Source organism: Mastacembelus armatus, chromosome 8, assembly GCF_900324485.2.
Source record: "Mastacembelus armatus chromosome 8, fMasArm1.2, whole genome shotgun sequence".
Classification (NCBI taxonomy): domain Eukaryota; kingdom Metazoa; phylum Chordata; class Actinopteri; order Synbranchiformes; family Mastacembelidae; genus Mastacembelus; species Mastacembelus armatus.
This window is the reverse complement of record NC_046640.1, coordinates 21343308-21363790: the sequence shown is the minus strand read 5'-3', so window position 1 is coordinate 21363790 and position 20483 is coordinate 21343308. Positions and strand designations below refer to the sequence as shown.

The following is a 20483-nucleotide window of genomic DNA, read 5'->3' as shown; positions in this document are numbered from 1 at the left end:
TGTGTTATAATCACTCTGGTAAGAGTGTAAAAATATCAGAATCTAAATCACCAGTGCTATTCATGTTCATCATTACATTAAAGATAAAGATTGTTATCAGTCATTGTATTTGGTAATGTTGTTGACAATGATTTTTACAATGAGAATTTGCCTGACTGAATATAAAACTGCATACCAAACCAGCACAAAGAATGAAAGTCTGGGTTTCCTATACTTTTTCAGATTATGTCTTGTTCACTTGATGGAAGACATCGACCTCATGAGAGGTTCTATGATTTTATCAAAACCATATGAGTGTTGCAGCAGAAATTAATTTTTGATAGCAAGGAAAAGCATCGTAAGCAAAATTTAGACAGACCAAACAACTGTTCACTTGACTATAAGCTAGAGGGTTAACTGGTTAATTAACACTGCTATGGAATAAAAACTAAATGTCATCCCAGAATTAATGCAGCTGTCATGGAAAAAGAAAAAAAATTAAACAGTTACAGAACTAATAACCCAGTGCTGTCCAGTGTATCAGTAAATCACTGTATCGGTGTAATCCTTCCAGATGGCAAACGTATGCCTTGATTAGATGTATAACATGAATAAAAAGCACTGAATTGCATGTCAGCTCTATTATCTGTGAGAGTCATTTCTTTTTATTTTAAATAAAACTGTTTTATGTGAATATTTCTTTATCTTAATGCTCACACAATGTGGCGTATGACAGCAGCACCAGCTTGACCTGGTTTAGATTAGTTCCAAGGAGAAGGAAGGTTATACAACCAAACTCAAGAGAGTGGAGTGTCTAGACCAACCCACACTTGTTAGTGATAGTTAATATCAAATGATGGCATGTGCACTGCTCAGTCACACTTACTGTAGATGATTCTTGTGCTGCAGTCAATAGGTAACTTTCCAAACAAATCCAGAAAAGTCTAGTTCTACCTGATTATTCTTGCTCATCCTTCCTTTACATCCTAATCTCAGGTTTTTATGTGCCGCTATTTCTCACCTAGCAGAGCAGCTGTAAAGCGCGTAGAGACGCCGTGGTCCTGTTGGAGCAGCATTCTCAAAGCCCCGGGTGAACATTTCAGCACCTCACTGATACCAGCCAAAGCAAAAGACTTTCTCACTGACTGTACAACAGAGACAAAGGTAGGTTGAGAGATATGGGAGTATAAACAAAGCATGTGCATCGTGGGAAATTAACAGACTAATCTATGTTCCATAAATATTTTCTGGTAAAGCTCAACAAGTACCTGAGACAGGGATTGCTGGAGTACAACAAACAGTTATAAGCTAAATAAGATCTATACATATACATATATATATATATATATATATATACACATATTCCTCACCCCGATATCTTCACTTTCAATCATGTCAATGACACAGGCCACACAGAGCAGCAGCCCACGACCCTCTGCAGGCCCCAGCCTGCCGCTCCACTTTGGGTCATGTCTGAAGTGGGTCTTCTCATGCACAATATTCCCGCTCATCATTTTGGTCGTTTCGGCTTTTTAAACAAAAATACAAAACATAGCGTGTTAAATAATTTTGATAATGCTACTGCAATTAGTCTCCACAGCTAGCTGCTAGCTAATGTTAGCTAGTTCTAACATTAAGCTAGCGTTAGCTAAGAAGTCACATACTGCCTTTAAAAACAAACGTCTAAGTCCAGGATTTCTGTAAAAAAAATAATACCTGACAACGCTACCCCATAAAGCACATCGATTAAATTCAGTCAGCTAACCATTAAACTTATAAATTTCGTAGTTGAACAAAACTATTCAAAGTTAGCGATACAGCTAGCAAGCAGGTCTCCCGCGCAATTTTGTAACGTCAACTTTTTTTAAAAAATCAAAACTTTATTTAACAATATCGCGATAACACAATGAACAAAATCAAATTTAGTGCTATATCAATTATTCAACACTGTGTTATTAAAATATTTATTAGATAAAAAAGATTAAAAGTTAAACAAGTATTAAGTTTAAATTTTATGTAGCTATGCTGTGAAAAGCAAAGTAATTCATCTGTCCCCAGAGGTTTCTTCATTTCTAAAGCTCTTTATACGTCCAGACTAGGCCTTCCGCTTATTTGTAAGAAAAAGGAAAAAGTTAGGTAAAATAAAATAATAATAAAAAAAAAAATGATAAACCTGTTACTAATTATACGTTGTTGTAATAATTAATATCTTAAAGGGAATTGCTTTGATGAAAATGTATTTCTGAAAGGGAAGGGGGTAGTTGTGACAACTTCTACTTGTCATATTTCTGTTAAAATCTCAAATATTACATAAATGACTTTTGGCATTTACACAATCCTATTTTATATTTTTATTAAAACTTCTCACTGGGAAACACTGTGATATTTACACATAATGTTTGCTTTATTTACCTGAATTGCGCTTAGGTCCCATGTTTCTTGTCAAGGATTTGCTCCTACAACATGGATCTCAGATATTTATGCAGCAGTGCTATCAAAAGTCTCTGAAATTCAAGGTTAGGCAGATATGTTATATTTAAGCAAAATGCATACATTATTATCTTCAAAATGATCAGTTTATCCTCCAGGGAATGTCATCGCTGAATAATATACTGTGAGTGTGTGGTGGGATGCATGAGTTTTCTTTGCGGTATCATTTAGCAGTGAGGGCCACAATTTGGTTATCACCATGACAACAAAAGCCTCACGGCGACTGAGCAACTATCTGATGACAGGAGTGTGGGGGCGACTCTCATCCACCAACATGTCAATTTATTTATAATCTTTCTCTGGTTTTCCTTAAATGGAGTTCACTGCACATCAAAGTAGTGCATGACATAAACGCAGCCAGCTCAGCCGAGTGTGTTTCTGTGTGCCAGTGTGCATGAGTGTGTGCAGCAGGCTAATTTCTTGTGGGCTGTCAGTGTGCCTTTGACAAATGTGCTCCAGCAAACATATTTGAGGCAAAGTGCACTGCTTTAGGACCGTATGTGCAGGAATAGCCAGAGCTTTGTTTGGCTGGCTGAGAAGAGTAGCAGACCTCTAACAAGGAGGTGGGAAATATTAGTTTCTAAGGTCTTCATTTGTGGTCGGACAGGAGCTAAATCCATCAGTCGGTTCAGTTTTATTGGTCCCTAAGAGAGAGAGAAGCCGTCAGAGAAAGAGAGAGAGACAGAGAGCCATCCTCACCACTCAGGTGGGAGCCAAAGGATATCCGTCACCTTTATTTGACAGCTATAGCGCATAGACGGTTCTTCAGGGGACAATACAGCACAGAGACAAATGGATTCAGCATCTGTCCAAGTGTAAGTGGAGGGTTAACATGCAAACATTTTTCACGTCATTGCTGGGCATTTGCTTCTCACACACATATCTCAAACCACTTCCTTTGTAGACACCCCCCCCCCGTCAACTCAACCCACAGTTTGTCACATCAGTCTGCTTACATTATTGCACTATAGCCTCTAATGCTTCCAATGTCCACAAGGTCGTGTAATAACAAGCTTTTTTGTGAAGTTAAAAATGACAAACGTTCCTCCCTGGCACTGTTAACAGGAGACTGAAAGACATATTTGAGGACTGGGTCCTTTCGGTCTGCCACGAAACAATTGGCATAAAACATTTCCACTGCATAATCCTATAAAGATAATAAACCTATTTATTTGTCCTAAAGGCGGATATAAGCACATTTGTGAATCACACTGTTACAGATTTGATAAAAATCCTGGATTATCTGTAATTACCATATTGAAGCATATCAGACAACACTGCTGTAGTGATTTAAAAAACAAAAAAAGTTCGGTTCTGATAAATGACATACAGTAGGAAGAGGGCGGAACGAGGAAGAGTGTGTGTGTGTGTGTGTGTGTGTGTGTGTGTGTGTGTGTGTGTGTGTGTGTGTGTGATGAAGTGACAGTGCCGCTGTAACGTTCAGGTGCGCTTCACTCTCTCAGATAAAAAGTCCTGAAGTTGGAAAAATGGATTTCATGGCTCAGCAGGCAGTCACTTACGACACAAACAAGACATATTAAAGCACCGTCGGAGAGAAAAAGCCGATTTAACGGAAAGTGTCGAGACGGTAAGGAATTAAAGACTATTAACATAAACGCTGTTTATATTTTATGGACAGCATTGCCCATTCAGTGCCATAGCCTACTGTTAAACGTGGTCGTTTGAGTCTTTATTGTTTCACACGGACATTACGGTGGTTGTTCTGTGACATAAAGGCTAATTGTTTTTAAATCTGACGTTGTAGCCTACTACCTAACGTTTTAGGCTGTAAAAACTTCTTAGAAACTTTGAGATAAGTTAATCTCAAGTCCAGTGATGATTTTTGGATGATCATCCAAAAATTCATACTTTTATATTGATTTTAAATTTTGCCTGTCGCAGTTTTGTGTCCCTAAATAATCTGATGGAGTTTACTCATTAGCAATGGCCCTTCAATGGGTTCCTCTGAGTGGTTTATTCACACAAATGTAGGCCTACTGCATAATTTCCTAGGTATTAGAGAGATTAGTCATCAGATGTTTCCATGCACAGCTGAACTTGTCAGCCACAGCATTAGACTGACAAAACAGAAAGCATATTTGCAAATATGCAACATGCCCTCAGTATGTGGGCCGAGTACTGAGATAAAAAAAAACCCCAACATCACCACAGCTTGAGATACTGACATGCAGCAAAACCACAATGAGCCTATAGTGTCTCTTCATGGGTCAGTGGAGGTTATTTTTAAGTGCCTAACACTATTCTGCTCACATAGCTGCTGTTTTCTGTAATGCCAGCACACTTTTTACTATTCTCCTCCCCTCTCTGGTGTTTAGCCTTATTTTACCTTCGTGCTTCCTCAAAAAAGGCACTGAGGCTTATTCCACCCTCAGGTGTCGCATCAGCGCATGTACACAAAGAGGGGCAAGACAGAAGGACAACTGTTGGTATTACCCCAACACCCATGCATCCCTGCAGATAAACAATGTAGGCACTGTGTGAACCAGTGAGTCTCACAGTGAGGAAGCAGGTACAGTTTGTGTCATGTGTCACAGAGAGATGTGGTCAACGTGGCCAGAGCCCCCATTTTATGTCCTCAGTTCGCACCAACCAGGGGAGTATTCTCTTTCACACAAGGACAGTGCACTCCAGGACTCGACAGTGAAATGAAACGAAAAAAGTCTTGATGAGAGAGGGAGAGATGACAGAGTTTGAGTATCCCCTTTCTTTGCTAAGATGCTCTTCAGATCTGAATGCTCCGGGCGTGACGCAAACCGAAGGGACGTGAAATCACTCCGTGAGAAGACAGAGGGGAGAAAGAAGGAACGAGGAGAGAGACAGTGACAAATGAAAGAGAAAACTTGCTGATTGAAGACAAAAGGGGGGGGGGGGGGGGGACTATGCTAGACAGCATTTTTCTCCAAGTGTGGAGAAAATGTAAGACAGATTTTACAGGGACAAAAGTGAATGATTGTAATGATGAAAAGGCAATGGAATTGATAATGAACCATCATTACTGTACTGGTGATGATGGATTTTTATCTTCTAGCAGATGATACAAAGACATTCATACTTATTATAAGGGAATAATTTTGGCTGGTCCACATGAGATTGCTTTTCTTTAGTTAATTAGATTGATGGGTTGGTTGCTTTGTGCACTGAGACTGCATTCACAGCAAATAGAACCCATGTCACATAATAGCAAGTAAAAGAATAACAAAGGGAGAATAGTAAGGGGCATGGAAATAAATGCTTTAAGGTATTTTTCATCTACTCTGTACAGGCATTGTAACTTTTATCCATTTATCCACCCACACTATAGCACTACTGAGCTCTGCCTATACTCACTCTTCAAGTCAGCAGAAAATTGTTTTTACTGTAGAATATCTGAGCCTGACTGTATGTTCTGTTTTTTTATTTTTTTATTCTCCTCTTTTCACTTCTCACATCATTCTTCGCTCTGCAAGGTTTCTAATGACTTTCACCTTTTCTCACACTTGTCGAGTTGTTTCTCTGCTTCACGTTTCTCATCCTGTCTTTTAACTTCAAGGTCCTAATCTTTCTTTTCATGAACTAACCAATCCGTCTCACCTCCAGGCGTCTTTCAGTTTCTCTCCTCTCCTACTTTCCTCTCCTCCCCTGTCATGTCTGTTTCCCTGAGGAACCCACCCCAGCGGCGACGCTCTCTGGGTCCAGTCTCGCCCAAACGCATCTACAGAAACCTGTCCGTCAGATTGAAGGGTGGAGATTCACCTGCTGAGACTGACACTCCCAAGCTCCTGAGCAAGTCTGCAGATGCCGTAAGATATTTAGGTGTCATTTTTTTTTTTTTTTTTTTGGAAGAGTCTGGTCATTTTAAAAATGAAATGTTTTCCTGTCCTTTGACTTGGTTGAAATAGTTCAGTCTATCTTTAACATTGCAGGCAGACTCTGAGTGTGTAACAATGGCTGCATTGTCCCAAGAGAGACTGCCGCTTTGATTTATATTTGATTTATGTGCCCTGTCTCATCCACTGCCTTTTCTTTTGCACAGCAACTCCCTTCCCTCTGCCCTCTTAACTAAAATAAATCTCTTTCCCTCTCACCCACCCACCTTCCCATGGTCCTGCTCCCTTTCTTCTGCTCCCTGTTAGTACAACAACCTGTGGGAGGCAGTGGAAAATGAGGACACTTTGGCTGTACAAAGCCTGCTGTCCAGAGATCGCACCAACTGTAGAGGAGGAGGAAGCATGTGGGAGAGATGCAAGAAGAAAGAGGAGGACTGGGAAAGAGAGAGGGAGAAGGCGGTGAACAGGGTGAGCGAGCAGGGCCTGGTCCCCTTGGATGTGGCTGCCCTCACTCACAATTCTCCTCTGCTCCATGTGTTGGCAAAGGCAGGAGCGAGACATAACACTGATTGTGAGTCCTATGTTTTGAAATATAATAAGCATGGATGGTGTTAAAATACAGTTGTAATTCAGTCCAAATCATATTCCTATTCTGTCCTTTCTCTTGCTCTCTTTGCTCTCAGTGTGCCAACCAGAAGAGTGGGCACTGAAGCTGGATGCTCTGGTGGCACTGGCGGGTAAACGGGTGGAAGAGAGGAAGAAGGACTTAGTGATGAAGGCAGGGACAGGACCTCAGGCGCTGGCTGACGTCCAGAGACATATTCGCCTGTGGAGCCTCAGGCTGCAACTGTACTGCCGCATGAGAGAGAACTTCCAAAACACAGGTCAGTGGTCTTGGGTCAGCTCATGGCATTTCTTGAACCGTGGCTCAGGACACAAATGCAGAGTCTGTTTCTTCTCATTTCTCCCTTGCTAGAAATATTCCTGCATTGTCTCTTGAAACCAAGCCACAATGAAGCAGAACTACTGTTTTTCAAATTCTCTACAAAGCTATCCATCACTGCTGACAGGATCACAACAATCAAGTATTCAGACCAACTTCTCACTTAGTTTTTACTGATTTCAAGTCTGGCCTCTTGTAACTCCTAGCCTCCCTTCAGCACCTTTCATCTCATCCAATATTCAACAGACGGCTTTGACATCAACCTTTCCAAACTCTCCCATGCCTTACACTTCATCCACTGCCGCCTGTGGCTGCTAGTCTCACATTTAAAACCTTGGTGCTGGTGGACATGGAGAAGAAATTCCACACCCAAAATACCTCCAATGCTTTGGGGCAAGCTGAGCTCTGCCATATTAGGCCTCTCAGATTTCCTCTCCCTGCACCAACCTGCGCAAGTCGTCCTGCTCCTGGCACACCATCGCTTCAAACTCACGTTTTTTTTAAATTATGTGATGATGTCCCCCTGCACTTACTTTAATTGCTCCGTATAAACGTCTCTGCTTAGCTCCCATTTCATTTCTCTCCTAAGCACTTCCAGTTTGCTTCTGTGACTGTTTTATGATCACAGCATTATTGTAAGGGCAAAAAGGGTACGATTCTTCTTATTTGGTGCAGTGAAATTAAGATTACTCTCATTACAAATCTTCCTGGATCAGCTAAATGTGTAAAATGCGAAATGCAAATGTACTTTTGTCTGAGGCCTATGATTTAATCTATTCACTCCAGGTCACAGCTTAGGTTGAGCAAATACTAAAATCCATCTGGCTAGAATCAAGGAGTAGAACACAGTTACATTTGATCACAATGAAGGAATGAATATTACTTGGCAAGTGTTATGGTTGCTATTGCAATAATAATGTAATAGTTTTCTAAGCCCGATAGGGAAACTCTTTTTCTTTGCTTTATTAACATCTAGGCAGGTCAGAGTCCAGGACCACCTACAGAACAAAGACCTTCAAGAGTAGAAGCTCTCCACTTTACCAGCAGCTGGTTTGGTAGAACAGGGCCAGGATAACAAGATTTTTGTCAAAATCCAAGAGTAAATTATTAACCAGCAGTTGTCTCTTGAGAGTTGGCTAAGCACTATAGTTGTTTTGCTGTGCAAAATCCAGCCCACAGATGAAATTGCCAGGAGGGAAATGTATTTTGAAATCAATAAATCTTCCAGATATTAGAACAGGATGGAGTTTTGTTAAGGTTATATGCAGTATAACACTTAATTCTCTGTGCTTGTTCTGAGGCCTTGTTTTGATTACTGCTTTGTATTTTAAATGTTTCCCCAGAACTCCCTGGCCCTCCCAGTCATGTGTCAGTACTGGTGACCAGTACATCCTCTCTGTCTGTGGCAATTAAAGAGCCAGAAGGTGCCAACATGGGGCTCATAACTCGCTACAACGGTAGGTGGTAAATAAGAAGAATTAGATGGCTGGATACACGAGTTAATAAAAGATATGTTAAAAATAGACACAGGCATGATAACAAATAAAGGAATAAATTATTTGCTGTATTGGGCCAAGTCTCACACTTCATTTGAGCTGGCAGGTGTAAAAGCTCTTATTTATGCATCTAGTGTGGCTTCTCTATGTTTGCTGCTCAGTTTTACAGCTGCATAAATGTTATACTTCACAGCCAAGGGTAGATTAAGCCCAGGTACCTCAGGTTCCCAACACTGTAAACACTCAAATCCTTGGTTCCCCCTTATGGATATCCTGAGTAAAGCCAGAGAATAATCTGCCACTGAGACTGTTTTGTGTCCACAGTGGAATGGAGCACCTCCGCCAGCTTCAAACGCATCCTTGGCTCAGCCCAAGTTACAGAGACCAAGAATCCCTCGTATAGTATCAAAGGGCTCACAGCAGTAAGTCATGCAGCACACACACACACACACACACACACACACACACACACACACACACACAATCAAACATCAGGACATCCACAGATACTAAGTGCAAGCAAACACACACATGCAGACAAACATCCAAACACATATTTAAATAGGTTAGGGTCACAAACATTCATTGTGCACATATGCAAAAGCTTTTGACACACACACACAGACTGTAGCTGTAGCTTGGTCTTCAGTTACAATATACTGAGCTGTAAGACTCCCCATAAGAGAACATGCATCCCACTCGACTGCCTTACTTAACCAGCTAAATTAATAATGAGAGCAGCTTGTGATTTCTTTGTCCCAGAGCGGTCGATTCATAAGGTTAATGCGTGCTGCTCATTTGGCCGTCTCGTGCTTCTCCAAACGCAGGGAGTGCATTACTTTGTCAGAGTGAGTGCCTACAACGTGAAAGGATGGGGTCTGCCTCGGTGCTCTACTCCAGTCAGTGCTGCACCTTCCAGTGAGTATACTGAACCGCAAAGTGTAATGAATGTGCACTATGAAAGGGTTCCACTCCTATTTCTCCGCACATGTTATGACATTTCCCGGCTAACGTCAAGCTTGATGGGAAGGAAGTGGAATCCACTCATGTCTGGTAGATTAATGAATTATTAAAATGTGGAGAATTAAAGATGTCACTTTGATGTCAATGAGCCTTGTACCTGTGCTGCTTTCAGTCTGAATCCTTCTTGCACGCCATCCCCTCTTTCTTGCTGCATCACTTGCACTTCACACTGTGAAATCAAGCAAAAATGGCACACAGAGATTTTGAAATGGAGAATAAAGGCATCAAATGTTGATATAAATGCAAGTATAAATGAGAATACAACCTTATCAGTGATATTAGTGATCAGCATTTTGCGGTATTAGTTAGGCAACAAAATTGAACTTGAAATTCATATCTAGCTTAAAAGGAGACGTAGTTTCAGGAGCTCAGAATGAATCATGACTGAAACTTTAAGAGGCACAGCACACAGATGGTCTCTCATGCAATTGCTCTTGCCTCCTAATCACGAAGACAGGAAAAAGCAGCACTCAGGACGCGCTTGCCAATGAGTTCTTGATGTCTTGAATGATTTTCCCTAATTGCATAAAAATGAAAGAGATAATTTGTTTCTCTCCTGCTTCCTGTGCAGGTTGGAAGGAGTGCATCGGTGTGAAGTCACAGTTCAGAAACCATGAAGGCCTGGTGAGGAAACTGCTGGAAGATGCACATTACAGAGGATACTGCATAGGTAGTACTGACTTTACTTTCACTTAATAAAATTAAATCAAGAACATATTCACATCGTTTGCACATACTGACCTCCATATGTATCATTCAGTAAGTTAAAATCAATCTTCATTTCTGTATAAAATCATTTACTTTCTTCCTCACACAATGCCAACATTTAGTTTCTAAGGGAACTATCTGAGAATATATATATATATATATAAAAGGTTCTCCAGATGGTGTTCCTGCACGGCAGAATTGATCACAATTGCTTTTATATTCCAAGTGCAGTAGGTCCACCTGAGTTTTGACCTTCTTTCCTCTTGTTCTTGTATAAATTAAGAGACCGAGTAGTGACAGAAAACATCAGACACTTGTCCCTGTACCACATTTTATTCCTACTTTATACTCCATTTTTAGCAGCGTGTGCTGTAGATATCTAGTCTGTCCAATACCCATCTCACCACCTCCACTTAGGATCTTGCGTGTGCACAATGAATGTACTTATGGCAGATGAAATGATTGTCGTCCCATCTGATCCCCCTCTCCTCCACTCCACAGAGAGCTGTAAGCCCCCGAGTCCCAGCAAGCGTATGTCGGTGTCTCGAGGCATCAAACAACTGTTCCAGTCCGCCACCAAGTTTGTTCGTCTCCTACAGAGGTAGCACTCCATCCTTATTGCGTGTCCCTTTACAGATTACACGAGATGCGATTACAGCAGTGGACAATTTCAGACTTTTAGTAGTTAAACACTGAAGCTCAAAATTAGAAACAGGTTTGTATTTTTGAACAGGAGGGTGAGTGAAATCACTGAACTGTGGCACACTGCAAATGAATGATCGAGGCTTCTCACTGCCACATCTGTTCAGTGGACCATAATCTAAATAAAACCTGGACAAATGAAACTGCTTTTTAGCTGGAAATGCTGTGAACGCCTGAATAACAAACAGAGCAGTGCTTCAGCTATGTAGATTATTCGAAATGTGGCATTTTGTAGGAAAACATGCACATCACTTGCATGATTTGTAATAAGTCTTATTTACAATGTCAAAACACAGTTTGAATATTGAAAAAACATGTTTTCAGGATCTGTGAAAATTAATTTTCTTTCACTTTAGGTGTAATCATAGGTTGTTCTTTTTTTTTTTAAACCTCCTCTGATCTCTTTCATTTCGTCTGATTAATAATTCAAAATAAATTGCGTTCAAACAACAAAACTGATATTTTTTCAGAGGCAGAGTCAGTAATGACAGTGACAGCAGTGACAGCAGTCTGGAGCTGTAACACACAACTGAAAGAACCTATTTTTATCTGCATTGTCTCATTAGGGGCGTGTACTTGGCAACTGTGTTCTACCACAAAGAAAACATCCTGGTAACAGCTGAAGATCAGATTCCACTGGTGGAGATCCAGTGCTGCTCCACCTCCATCGCTAACGACTTTCTTTGGTTTGCAAAGGTGAAGTGTACATAGATTTGCACATTCGTTCAGGACACTTAAATGCAGTTGGTGCCTTGTAAATCGATCGGGCTTTATTCTTTCAGAATAAAGGCTGTGTCATTTTCTGCCTGAAATTAAATGGATTTTTTCTTGCAGTTGTCCTGTGCATGGCAGCAGGTGCCCTGGCTGCAGCAGGCCCTTTCCTCTGCTCATTCATCTCCTTCCTCCCTCCTTCAGAACAGACACAACATATTAAGAGCTGTTTCCCAGCTGCAGGTAGGACATTAAGCAGCTTACTCTGCATGATAAGAAGCCACAAAATGGGTTAATTGCTATTTTAATTACCTCTTTACATCTCTTCGTCCTCCCACTCTTCCTGGTGCACCTTGCTTCCATATCTTCAACTAACTACTTCTACAACTAGAATCTGTTGCACTGCATTAGTCCCTAATATCCTCATATTTATTCATCCTCATGTTTCTGTTTTACTGCTCCACCTCTGCCATCAGTCCTCCCTGGGAACAGTGGACCTGGGCCAGGTGTACTATGAACCTCTCAAAGACCGGCAGGGAAATGTACTACTAGTGACTCTGAGGGCTTTCCCAAACCCTCCCTGGTGAGAACGAGTCCTGTTAAATTAAGTTAAGTTATTTCCTCCACAAAGATCACATGGCAACAAATAAAACACCCAAATCAGAACCTTCCTCGCCCATAGGCTGTAGTAAGGTAATAATCAGGCTTGGGTCAGTGTTGTTCCTGGTCGTTTCACTGGCGACGTTACACTAATACGAATTGATCAAAATGAGTTTGTCAGTGGTGGTACTGTGTGGTTACATTTCAGTCCTCCTGACCCTCCGCTCCATTGGATGCCCCTGGCCCGCCTGGAGAAGAACCGCAGCAGAACTCCCCTCCTGCCTGAGCCCACTGCCATGGACGTGCTGTACGAGCAGCTCAAGGTGAACCTGGGTTTGTGTAAAAGAGACACACACAGAGAAAATGTTATCATCATGCAGACACTGGGCAACAGGATGTATTGAGCACTGAGTGCATAGTGATTGAGTGCACTGAGCTTCCTGACTTGATTATTGAGCCATGTTTTTCTCTCCTGTGCACCTCAGATAACCCAGAAGATTCATTTGAATTCATTTAGCAATCCCAAATCAAATTAGCTAAGCAAATTAAAAACTAAATCAGATGCAGGAATAAAAGGCATCTAAACATTACATCCTATTAACATCTCATCTTTAACACCATATGTGTTTCTCTGTGTCCCCCCCAGGAGAAGCTCTGCTTCCACAGGCACAGCGTTCAGTGGGCCCAGCCAGGCCTGTACGTGGGCATCCTGAAACTGTGCAGCTCAGTAGAGCAGATCAGGGTCCTGGTGCCTGAGAGGCTCCCTAACGTGCTCTGCCACGCACGGGTCCGACACAACGCACACGTGTCCAGGTAACGTTGACCATGTGACACACTGTTCCAGGCCCAGCACAGACTAATGCTGCTTGGCTCAACAGAACACAGCAGTTGTGTTGGCTCTTTAAATCAAAAGGTACAAACTTGGCATGAACCAAGATCCTGCTTGGCAGCCGAGTCTCAACTCTTCATGCGGCAACATGGCAGCAGCCCCGACATGCAGCTTTAATAAACTCGAGAGAAGTTAATGAAGCTGTTGTTGTTCGTTAGAGAAAGTAAGAAAACACAGACTTTGGAAAATGGTCTACACAAAAATAGGAAATGCAATTAGCAGTTAAGGTGCTGCGACACATGAAGCTACCGATGTGTCTTTGTACCTCGACTGTCTCAGGAATAACTTATGCCTTTACCCTTTATGCCTTTTATAGCAATGTTTTGTTAACTGCATTGAGAATGTGTGACAGGGAGGAGTGGGCATGGCTCCAGAGTCATGTTTACACCACAGCCAATGGCAGCATGCAAACCCTGCTGAGCGGCGAGGACGAGAGCCTGACGGAGAGCAGCGGGCTGGCTGAGTTTGTCAGATCTCTGAGAGCAGCAGTCACACATCTCCTGACGAAGCTCAACATCCCCCTCTACAGGGTAAACTCTGCTCTCTGAGGAACTAAAGCAGGCCGTTCAGCACATCAGCGTTAACTGGTTTTGGTGGCGTTAGCACACACTTCAATAATCCCATCTCTGACAGGCCTATCAGTACGGCGTGTACACCCAAGAGCTGCTGCAGTTTGGAGACAACCTGTCCATGCTGCTGCTGCTGCCTCCCAGTGAGGACTTCAGCTCCAGCTACTGGCCCCTGGTGGGGACCAAAGAGCCTGGTCTCACCCTGCCCCTGCAGATCTTTGAGCTGGGTAAGTGGATTAAATGTGGCTGCACACGTTTATGGATCCTGCATCACAGCAGCACCACAGTGCAGAGAGAAGGGAGCTGGTGTTCCAAAGACAACTGGCTTCAAAGATGTGAGTCAAACAGTGACAGGATAAACGACCTGGCAGGGTCCAACCGACCTTTTCTCACTGAGAAGTGTTTGGTCCTGGGCCCTTTAAAGTAATAAAAAACAGTAATTTGGCATGAAAACAGTGAGAAGCGTAGAGAAAAGACAAACAGTACATCTCATTAAAATCAAAAATGTGTGTCGTCTTCAGACAAAGGAAAGAATTTAAACCAAAACTGAATCCATGAAATGTGTTTAACTCACTGTGCTGGAAAATGTCATATGTGTGTGTGTGTGTGTGTGTGTGTGTGTGTGTGAAAGCCACACTGAAGTATAGTATCTGATCTGTTGGTCTTTTGAAGATTAGTCACTTATTGTTTCTTCTTTTCTATTTGGTGCTTTGATCCTCATCCTCCATCCACACTGGAGGATTTGGTTTGACTCCAATTCAAATCCATCTTTCTTGAAATTTCTCACACTGAAAGTACGATAGAGCGTCCTGACAAGGCTCTTTCTCTGGTCTTTGACGGAGTGATGTGTCTTTCCTTCTCATCACCAGTTCACTTCTGGACATATGAGCAGGACTTCCTGTCCCAGTACTGCCAGGCCTGGGTGAGGCTGGAGCTGGACACTCACCTGGCCCAGCAGGCCATGCGGGAGGCGCTAGACACCAGGGAGGTGCAGGTAGCCCGAGAGCGCCTGAACTACATCACTGAGCTTTCCCATGTAAGATTATTTAATTACACAAATGCAATGATGGAAAAAATGGAAAATGATGTTATAGGTTGAACATTTTACATATTTGTTGCAGATTTAACTAATTTAACTGTTTGTTTTGTTTTCTAGCGTCTGGATGTGGTGTGGAGGGACACCCGCTGGATTATGGACTGTCTGCAGTGTGTTAGGTCAAAGCAGTGGGTGGGGGCGGTGCCCTTAGGTCTGGTGATGGGCGGAGACCCACCTCCACGTCCTGATGGCGAGGACAACCATAGTTTGACTGCCAGACTCACGTGGCCCAATCAGAGACAAGCACAGAAAGCTGTTGCAGGTGAAATGATTAATGTCATAATTACACTGATGTGGGTGTCAAAGGGCAGGTCTTTAATTACACCCCTGTGTCAGACCCAGTCTACGTAGCTAGGCTAAATAACAGAAACCACCTGGGTTTAGACTGATCCAGCTTTAAGTGATAAACCGACTACTTATTTTATATTCTCTGACCATTTGACCACTGTTTGGACAGTTTGGCTCATCCCTGTAGGTTTATTCTGCACAAGCACATTATTCAAAGCTACAAAGGTGAATTTATATTTAACATTCATGTTTTCTATGAATATTATTTCCATCACACTGAATCCTGGGTCCTGTACTCAATAAAACCTAATGCACAAGAGATATGGCATTTTCTATCTGAGGTAAGACTACTGTAACAGACAGAAGGACCTCCCATTTCCATATTTTTTATTACTGCATGAGAGCTTATATGAGCACCACATAACACAGCTTCACTGGAAGAAGCAGCTGCTGACACTGTTTGGAGAAAGAAGAGCAAATATGTGTAATATTGAAGCTTCTTCAGGGAAAATGTACAAAACACTGGGGTGATCTATGTGTGAACCTGTTAAAAAATCAGCTTCTTTTAGCCTGAATGACGCTACAAATCAACAATTAAGACTTTACCTGCTTTTGTTTCCCTTTCAGAGCGTTTCATCAGTGCGACTCCACCACCTGAGGTCTCTGCTCCAGCAGGAATCATGGCTGTCCCTGAAGAGTCCACACTGCTGATAATGAAGGGCGTCGCAAAGGAAGGGTACTCTGTGGACATCACCGCCCAATCATCTGTGGGCTTGATGAGCACAGGCCCGTCACAATTAGGATGTGCAACCGCTTTAATTGAATCTGAACTGGAGCTTGCTGCTGTTGCACCGATGGAGGAGGGGTATCCTGCTTTAGACCCACAGGAGTCCTCGGGCAGCGGACAGGACTCTCCTCCCAGCATCAGTGAGGTGATCGAGCCGATGGAGATGGCAGAGCTGGTGGACATCTTGCCAGCGCTGAGTCTTTCTGAAGAGGAGGCCCCCGGTGCCACGTCCACGTCATCAGTAATGGATATGCTAGAGAGCTTTGGACTGGGGATTGGGGAGACCTGCACCCTCTTTGATTCAGAGAATTCAGACCTCATCAACAGAGCTGGGTGCTTCTCGCAGCCGGAGCCGCTCTGTAACGGCAGCAGCAGTGTGACGGGGTCAGCCGGTCACGGCCGGGTGGGCGGCGCTGCCGAGGACCCAGCTGGGCAGAGCTGGGAGCTTCCTCCAGGGGATACGGACGTTCAACAGGTTCCCGGCAAAGGAGCATGTTTCCCAGTGAGAAGCCAGGTGCAGTGGGACAGACCCTCGAACAGTTCATCCTGAGATCAGCTCCGGGAACAGTCGACTTCCACCGTGTTACTGAGCTGCACACCGCTGATTTATAGACAATAATCCAAGCTGGACTTTTTGTCTTTGAGACGACACGGTCCTTAATCCACTTACACAGTTAATCTGATCGCTTGCAGAGGAAAGTTTAAGTGACACTTAGATATAACTTCATCTTGCACATCACTGCAGCTGGAGATGAACAGAAAGACAACATAACTAGACTCATTTATGAGGTTTGCACTTTTCTAGGCCTGTAGTTTCTTTTCTAATGTTCAGTCCATCTTGTAAATAAATGAACTTGCATTTTTATGAATTGAAAAATCCATCACTCACTAAAGCGCAGAGCAACATTGCTGCTTGTTGGAGCTGGTAAACAAACTGATTAAATTCATACTGTTCAGTGAGATTGATGCGTTTTCATTGCTGTTGATGAAAAGTTGTTACAGCAGTTTCAGCAAGTGCTCAGACCCTGTCACTTCTCTTTGTGTTGTAGATTCAACTTTTAATTCTAGCTGTCTGACCTCTCCACTATAAAGCTGCTGCAGCTTCTCCATCTCTGCAGAGGACGACTTAAACTCTGTCACAGGGACCGCTGGGTTCTTGGTCTCCTCCCTGAAGAGTCCTGGTGGTTCCAGACTTCTTCTTTGTGTCTCAGCACAGTCCGATCAGGGTCTAGAAAGAGACCAGTCTCTCCCAAGTGGACTCCAGTCAGGTTCTAAGTACATCTGAGGAGAATGAAAGCAAACGGGAAGCAACACAGCCCAGTCTGGAGCCACAGAGAAGCATCTGAGAACTAAATATGCAAAAACAAACAGCAGCTGTTTAGTCATGTGTCTCCACTGCCATCTAGTGGACACAGTGAGGGACTGCAAGACACAAAATTGTAGCGAAAAATATAATGAAATAATATTCAGAAGGATTTTAAATAAACCTTTAAAAATTTACACGTCATTAAATGGAAAGTGATCTATTATTACTCGCTCTGCTTTTTTGGCTGTTATCACGTTGCTCCAATTTTACATTTTTTTATGTTTTCACAGGAAGTGGTAGATAACCTGGATAAATTCACTCCAACCGTCGCTAATTTGTTGTGTTGCATATAGTATGTTGGCTTTATAAATGTCTATTTAGGGTTTTAACGCTTTATTAGTTTTGATAATGCTTATAAATTATTTCTAATGAGGGGCGTGGAGTTTTGCTTTTATATTTCGAAAATATCCAGTATTCACCGGCAGACACACAGAAATATTGATATAGGATGATGGTATATATTTATACTTGTATTTCCTGAATTTCCCTTCGGGGATGAAAATGTTTATTTTATCTTTATTTTATTTCTGCATTGACGCTACTTTAATTAATAAATTGTAGTTCCTCATTGTGACCACTAGGGGGAAGTGCACCACATTACAACTTAGTAAAGGTAGCGTCAATGTCGACAATAACGCTTCCGGTAATACCTTTCAAAATATATTTAACTGACGCCACGAAACCATCTATAACACATTTTAGCATCCAAGCAGGAGACTATGGGGCAGAGCTACAGCATAAAACAAATATCTAGTATTCTTACCAACTGTGCCACACTTATTACGACGTTATATGTGACGGAAGTGTTAGCTAAATAACGTTAAGCGGAGACGATCGTTAGCGTTAGCATTGCTAACTTGACTATCCGCGGTCAGATAAGTTTTGCTTGGTAATGGCTGTGCTACGTGCGGTTAGTAAAAATGTGAGTATTTCACGATTATTTCTGTCATATCGCTGCTTCCGGTTTGTTTCAACACGTTATTATGGACTGTTTACACAAGAAATGGTGACATTTCCGCTAACTTGACGAATGTGTGTTGTTCTCCAGTGTAACCACAAGAGGGCAGCAAAGAGTCACGATTATAAACACGTTAGTTTAAATTCAGGCCTTTTGGATGAAAACACACATTAATGCATATTAATACACATTAATACACATCGGAATATTGTGTTTTATCTGTACTTAAACTCAAAATATTCAGTCTCTGCTGACACAAGTGGAGCTGAGGTTGTTTATGGGTTTTTACTGCCACCCGGTGGTCACAGTGAGGAACCGCAGGGCGCCGCTCATCGTAGGGTCTGTGTTAGACGTCACCGTATTAGTTAAAAAATATCATAAATAAAAACTCTTCTGATAAGAGCTTTGTGGTTTGGGGACCAGACTTTTTCATTTGGTGATAACTCACGGTGGATGCGGCGCTGTGGATCAGGGGCTCATGCACCAGCTGCACCGAGTCTCCCTGCAAATTAAATGGCAAGAAAATAATTTAGTCGCAGCGAAAATTCTGGAAAAACTCCAGAATAAGGAAAACGTGTCTTTTATTTTGGACCACCGAACAACCTGCAGGCTAAAGGTTCATTATAGTCCAGGATGGCGGTATCTGAACAGGCTGCATCAAATGAAGGTATGTCCGGTTACTGGTAAGGAATTTTAACCTCGTACTGTATGATACTAAATATACAAAGTAGTAATTTAAAATCTAATACATGCTGATTAGGCCATAGCTCATAATACAGAAATCTGCTTAAATACAATGTGAAGTTTAAAGTGCTTCCTAGAATTGATGAGGTAATTTTGGAATAGCTGCTTTAAAGATGCTGCCAGAAGGTCAAACCATCATAAAAATGAGATTAAAACATGATCTGTGACTGCACTTCTGCCACAGCCTGTGAAGCATCTGTACCTCCATCAGAGGCCGAATCCCTGAGGGTTGTCCTGCTGGGGAGGACAGGAACAGGCAGGAGCTCCTCAGGAAACACCATCCTGGGCAGATCGGCCTTCTGGGTCGACGTGTCCCCCGTATCTGTCACCACCCAGTGCCAGAGACAGAGCGGGACTGTGGCCGGGCGCAGCGTCTCTGTGATCGACACGCCGGGGTTCTTCCACACACACCTGCGCCCCCAGGAGGTCATGGCAGAGGTGGGACGGTGTGTTGTCCTGACCTCTCCGGGACCCCACGCCTTCTTGGTCACACTGCAGCCGGGCAGGTTCACCCAGGAGGAGAGAGACGCCGTGGAGTGGATCAAGGCCACGTTTGGGCCTGGAGCCACCAGGTTCACCATGGTGCTGTTTACCTGGGGAGACCAGCTGCGGGGAAAACGGATCGAGGACTTCCTGCAGGAGAGTGATGAGCTGTTGGAGTTTGTCTGCAGCTGCCATGGGGGGTATCACATCCTTGATAACAGCGAGGAGGCCGGGACCACAGAGACCACGCAGCAGGTCCTGCAGCTGCTGAAGAAGGTAGACAAGATCGTGGTGGACAACGGAGGCGGCTGCTACAGCAACGAGATGTTTAAAGAGGCTGAGCGGGCCATCAACGAGGCAAAGGAGAGGATCATGGGAGAAACGAGGCGTGAGGTGGAGTCCCCTCAGACGGAGGGTGAGGACAAAGAGGAGCAGGGGCCAGACTTGGAGAGGAGGAGGAAGAACCAAGAGGAGCAGAGGAGGAGGGAGGAGGAAGAGGCCAGGAAGAGGGCCGAGAGGCTTTTCTGGTGCGAGCTGGTGACGGCGCTGGGGAAAGGTGCTGCAGAGGGAGCAGGCATCATGGGGAAGGACAAAGGCAAAGGGAAGGCTGTGAAGAAGGTGAAGGTGGTGGAGAAGGCGGCGGCTCTGGCAGCATCGCCGCTCTCCATCAGTTCAGCTGCAAAAGCGGTGGGTGGGGCTGTGAGGGAGGGAAGTAAGGTGCTGTACAAACACAGGAAAACATTCCTGCACTGACTGTTCACGAGTTTATGTTTGTATCAGTCTGTAAGATTCAAATGCACCAGCACTTTCAGACCACACTGTTC

At 43.1% G+C, this 20483-nt stretch overlaps 3 protein-coding genes across 5 annotated transcripts in view; 2 read left to right on the top strand and 1 right to left on the bottom strand.

The window, feature by feature from the left end:
- The window catches only part of mei1 (meiotic double-stranded break formation protein 1), a 47882-nt gene extending 46383 nt beyond the window's left edge, over window positions 1-1499 (bottom strand). The window contains exons 1-2 of the mRNA XM_026325278.2: window positions 1350-1499; window positions 1001-1124 (exon numbers count right to left, since the gene is read on the bottom strand). Coding sequence (XP_026181063.1) covers window positions 1001-1124; window positions 1350-1493 — 268 coding nt within the window. The 5' untranslated portion in view covers window positions 1494-1499. The remainder of the gene's footprint in view (window positions 1-1000; window positions 1125-1349) is intronic.
- Window positions 989-17070, top strand: LOC113141063 (ankyrin repeat and fibronectin type-III domain-containing protein 1). 3 transcript variants are annotated; one of them, XM_026325271.2, is made up of 19 exons: window positions 989-1143; window positions 5937-6269; window positions 6603-6867; window positions 6980-7180; window positions 8583-8696; window positions 9060-9157; window positions 9563-9653; window positions 10330-10428; window positions 10968-11067; window positions 11735-11864; window positions 12003-12122; window positions 12356-12462; window positions 12688-12802; window positions 13126-13292; window positions 13721-13898; window positions 14002-14164; window positions 14807-14973; window positions 15094-15295; window positions 15949-17070. In XM_026325271.2, the coding sequence occupies exons 2-19, from the start codon at window positions 6114-6116 to the stop codon at window positions 16656-16658; spliced, it is 3183 nt and encodes a 1060-aa protein (XP_026181056.1). In that variant the 5' UTR covers window positions 989-1143; window positions 5937-6113; the 3' UTR covers window positions 16659-17070. The 3 variants fall into 3 exon arrangements, with proteins under 3 accessions (XP_026181056.1, XP_026181055.1, XP_026181057.1); XM_026325270.1 differs by lacking the exon at window positions 989-1143 and adding an exon at window positions 3888-4057; XM_026325272.1 differs by lacking the exon at window positions 989-1143 and adding an exon at window positions 5358-5406.
- A 1889-nt stretch (window positions 17071-18959) lies between these two features.
- On the top strand, window positions 18960-20420 carry LOC113141072 (GTPase IMAP family member 7). The gene is made up of 2 exons (XM_026325290.2): window positions 18960-19099; window positions 19361-20420. The coding sequence occupies exons 1-2, from the start codon at window positions 19066-19068 to the stop codon at window positions 20410-20412; spliced, it is 1086 nt and encodes a 361-aa protein (XP_026181075.1). The 5' UTR covers window positions 18960-19065; the 3' UTR covers window positions 20413-20420.
- Window positions 20421-20483: the final 63 nt, after the last annotated feature.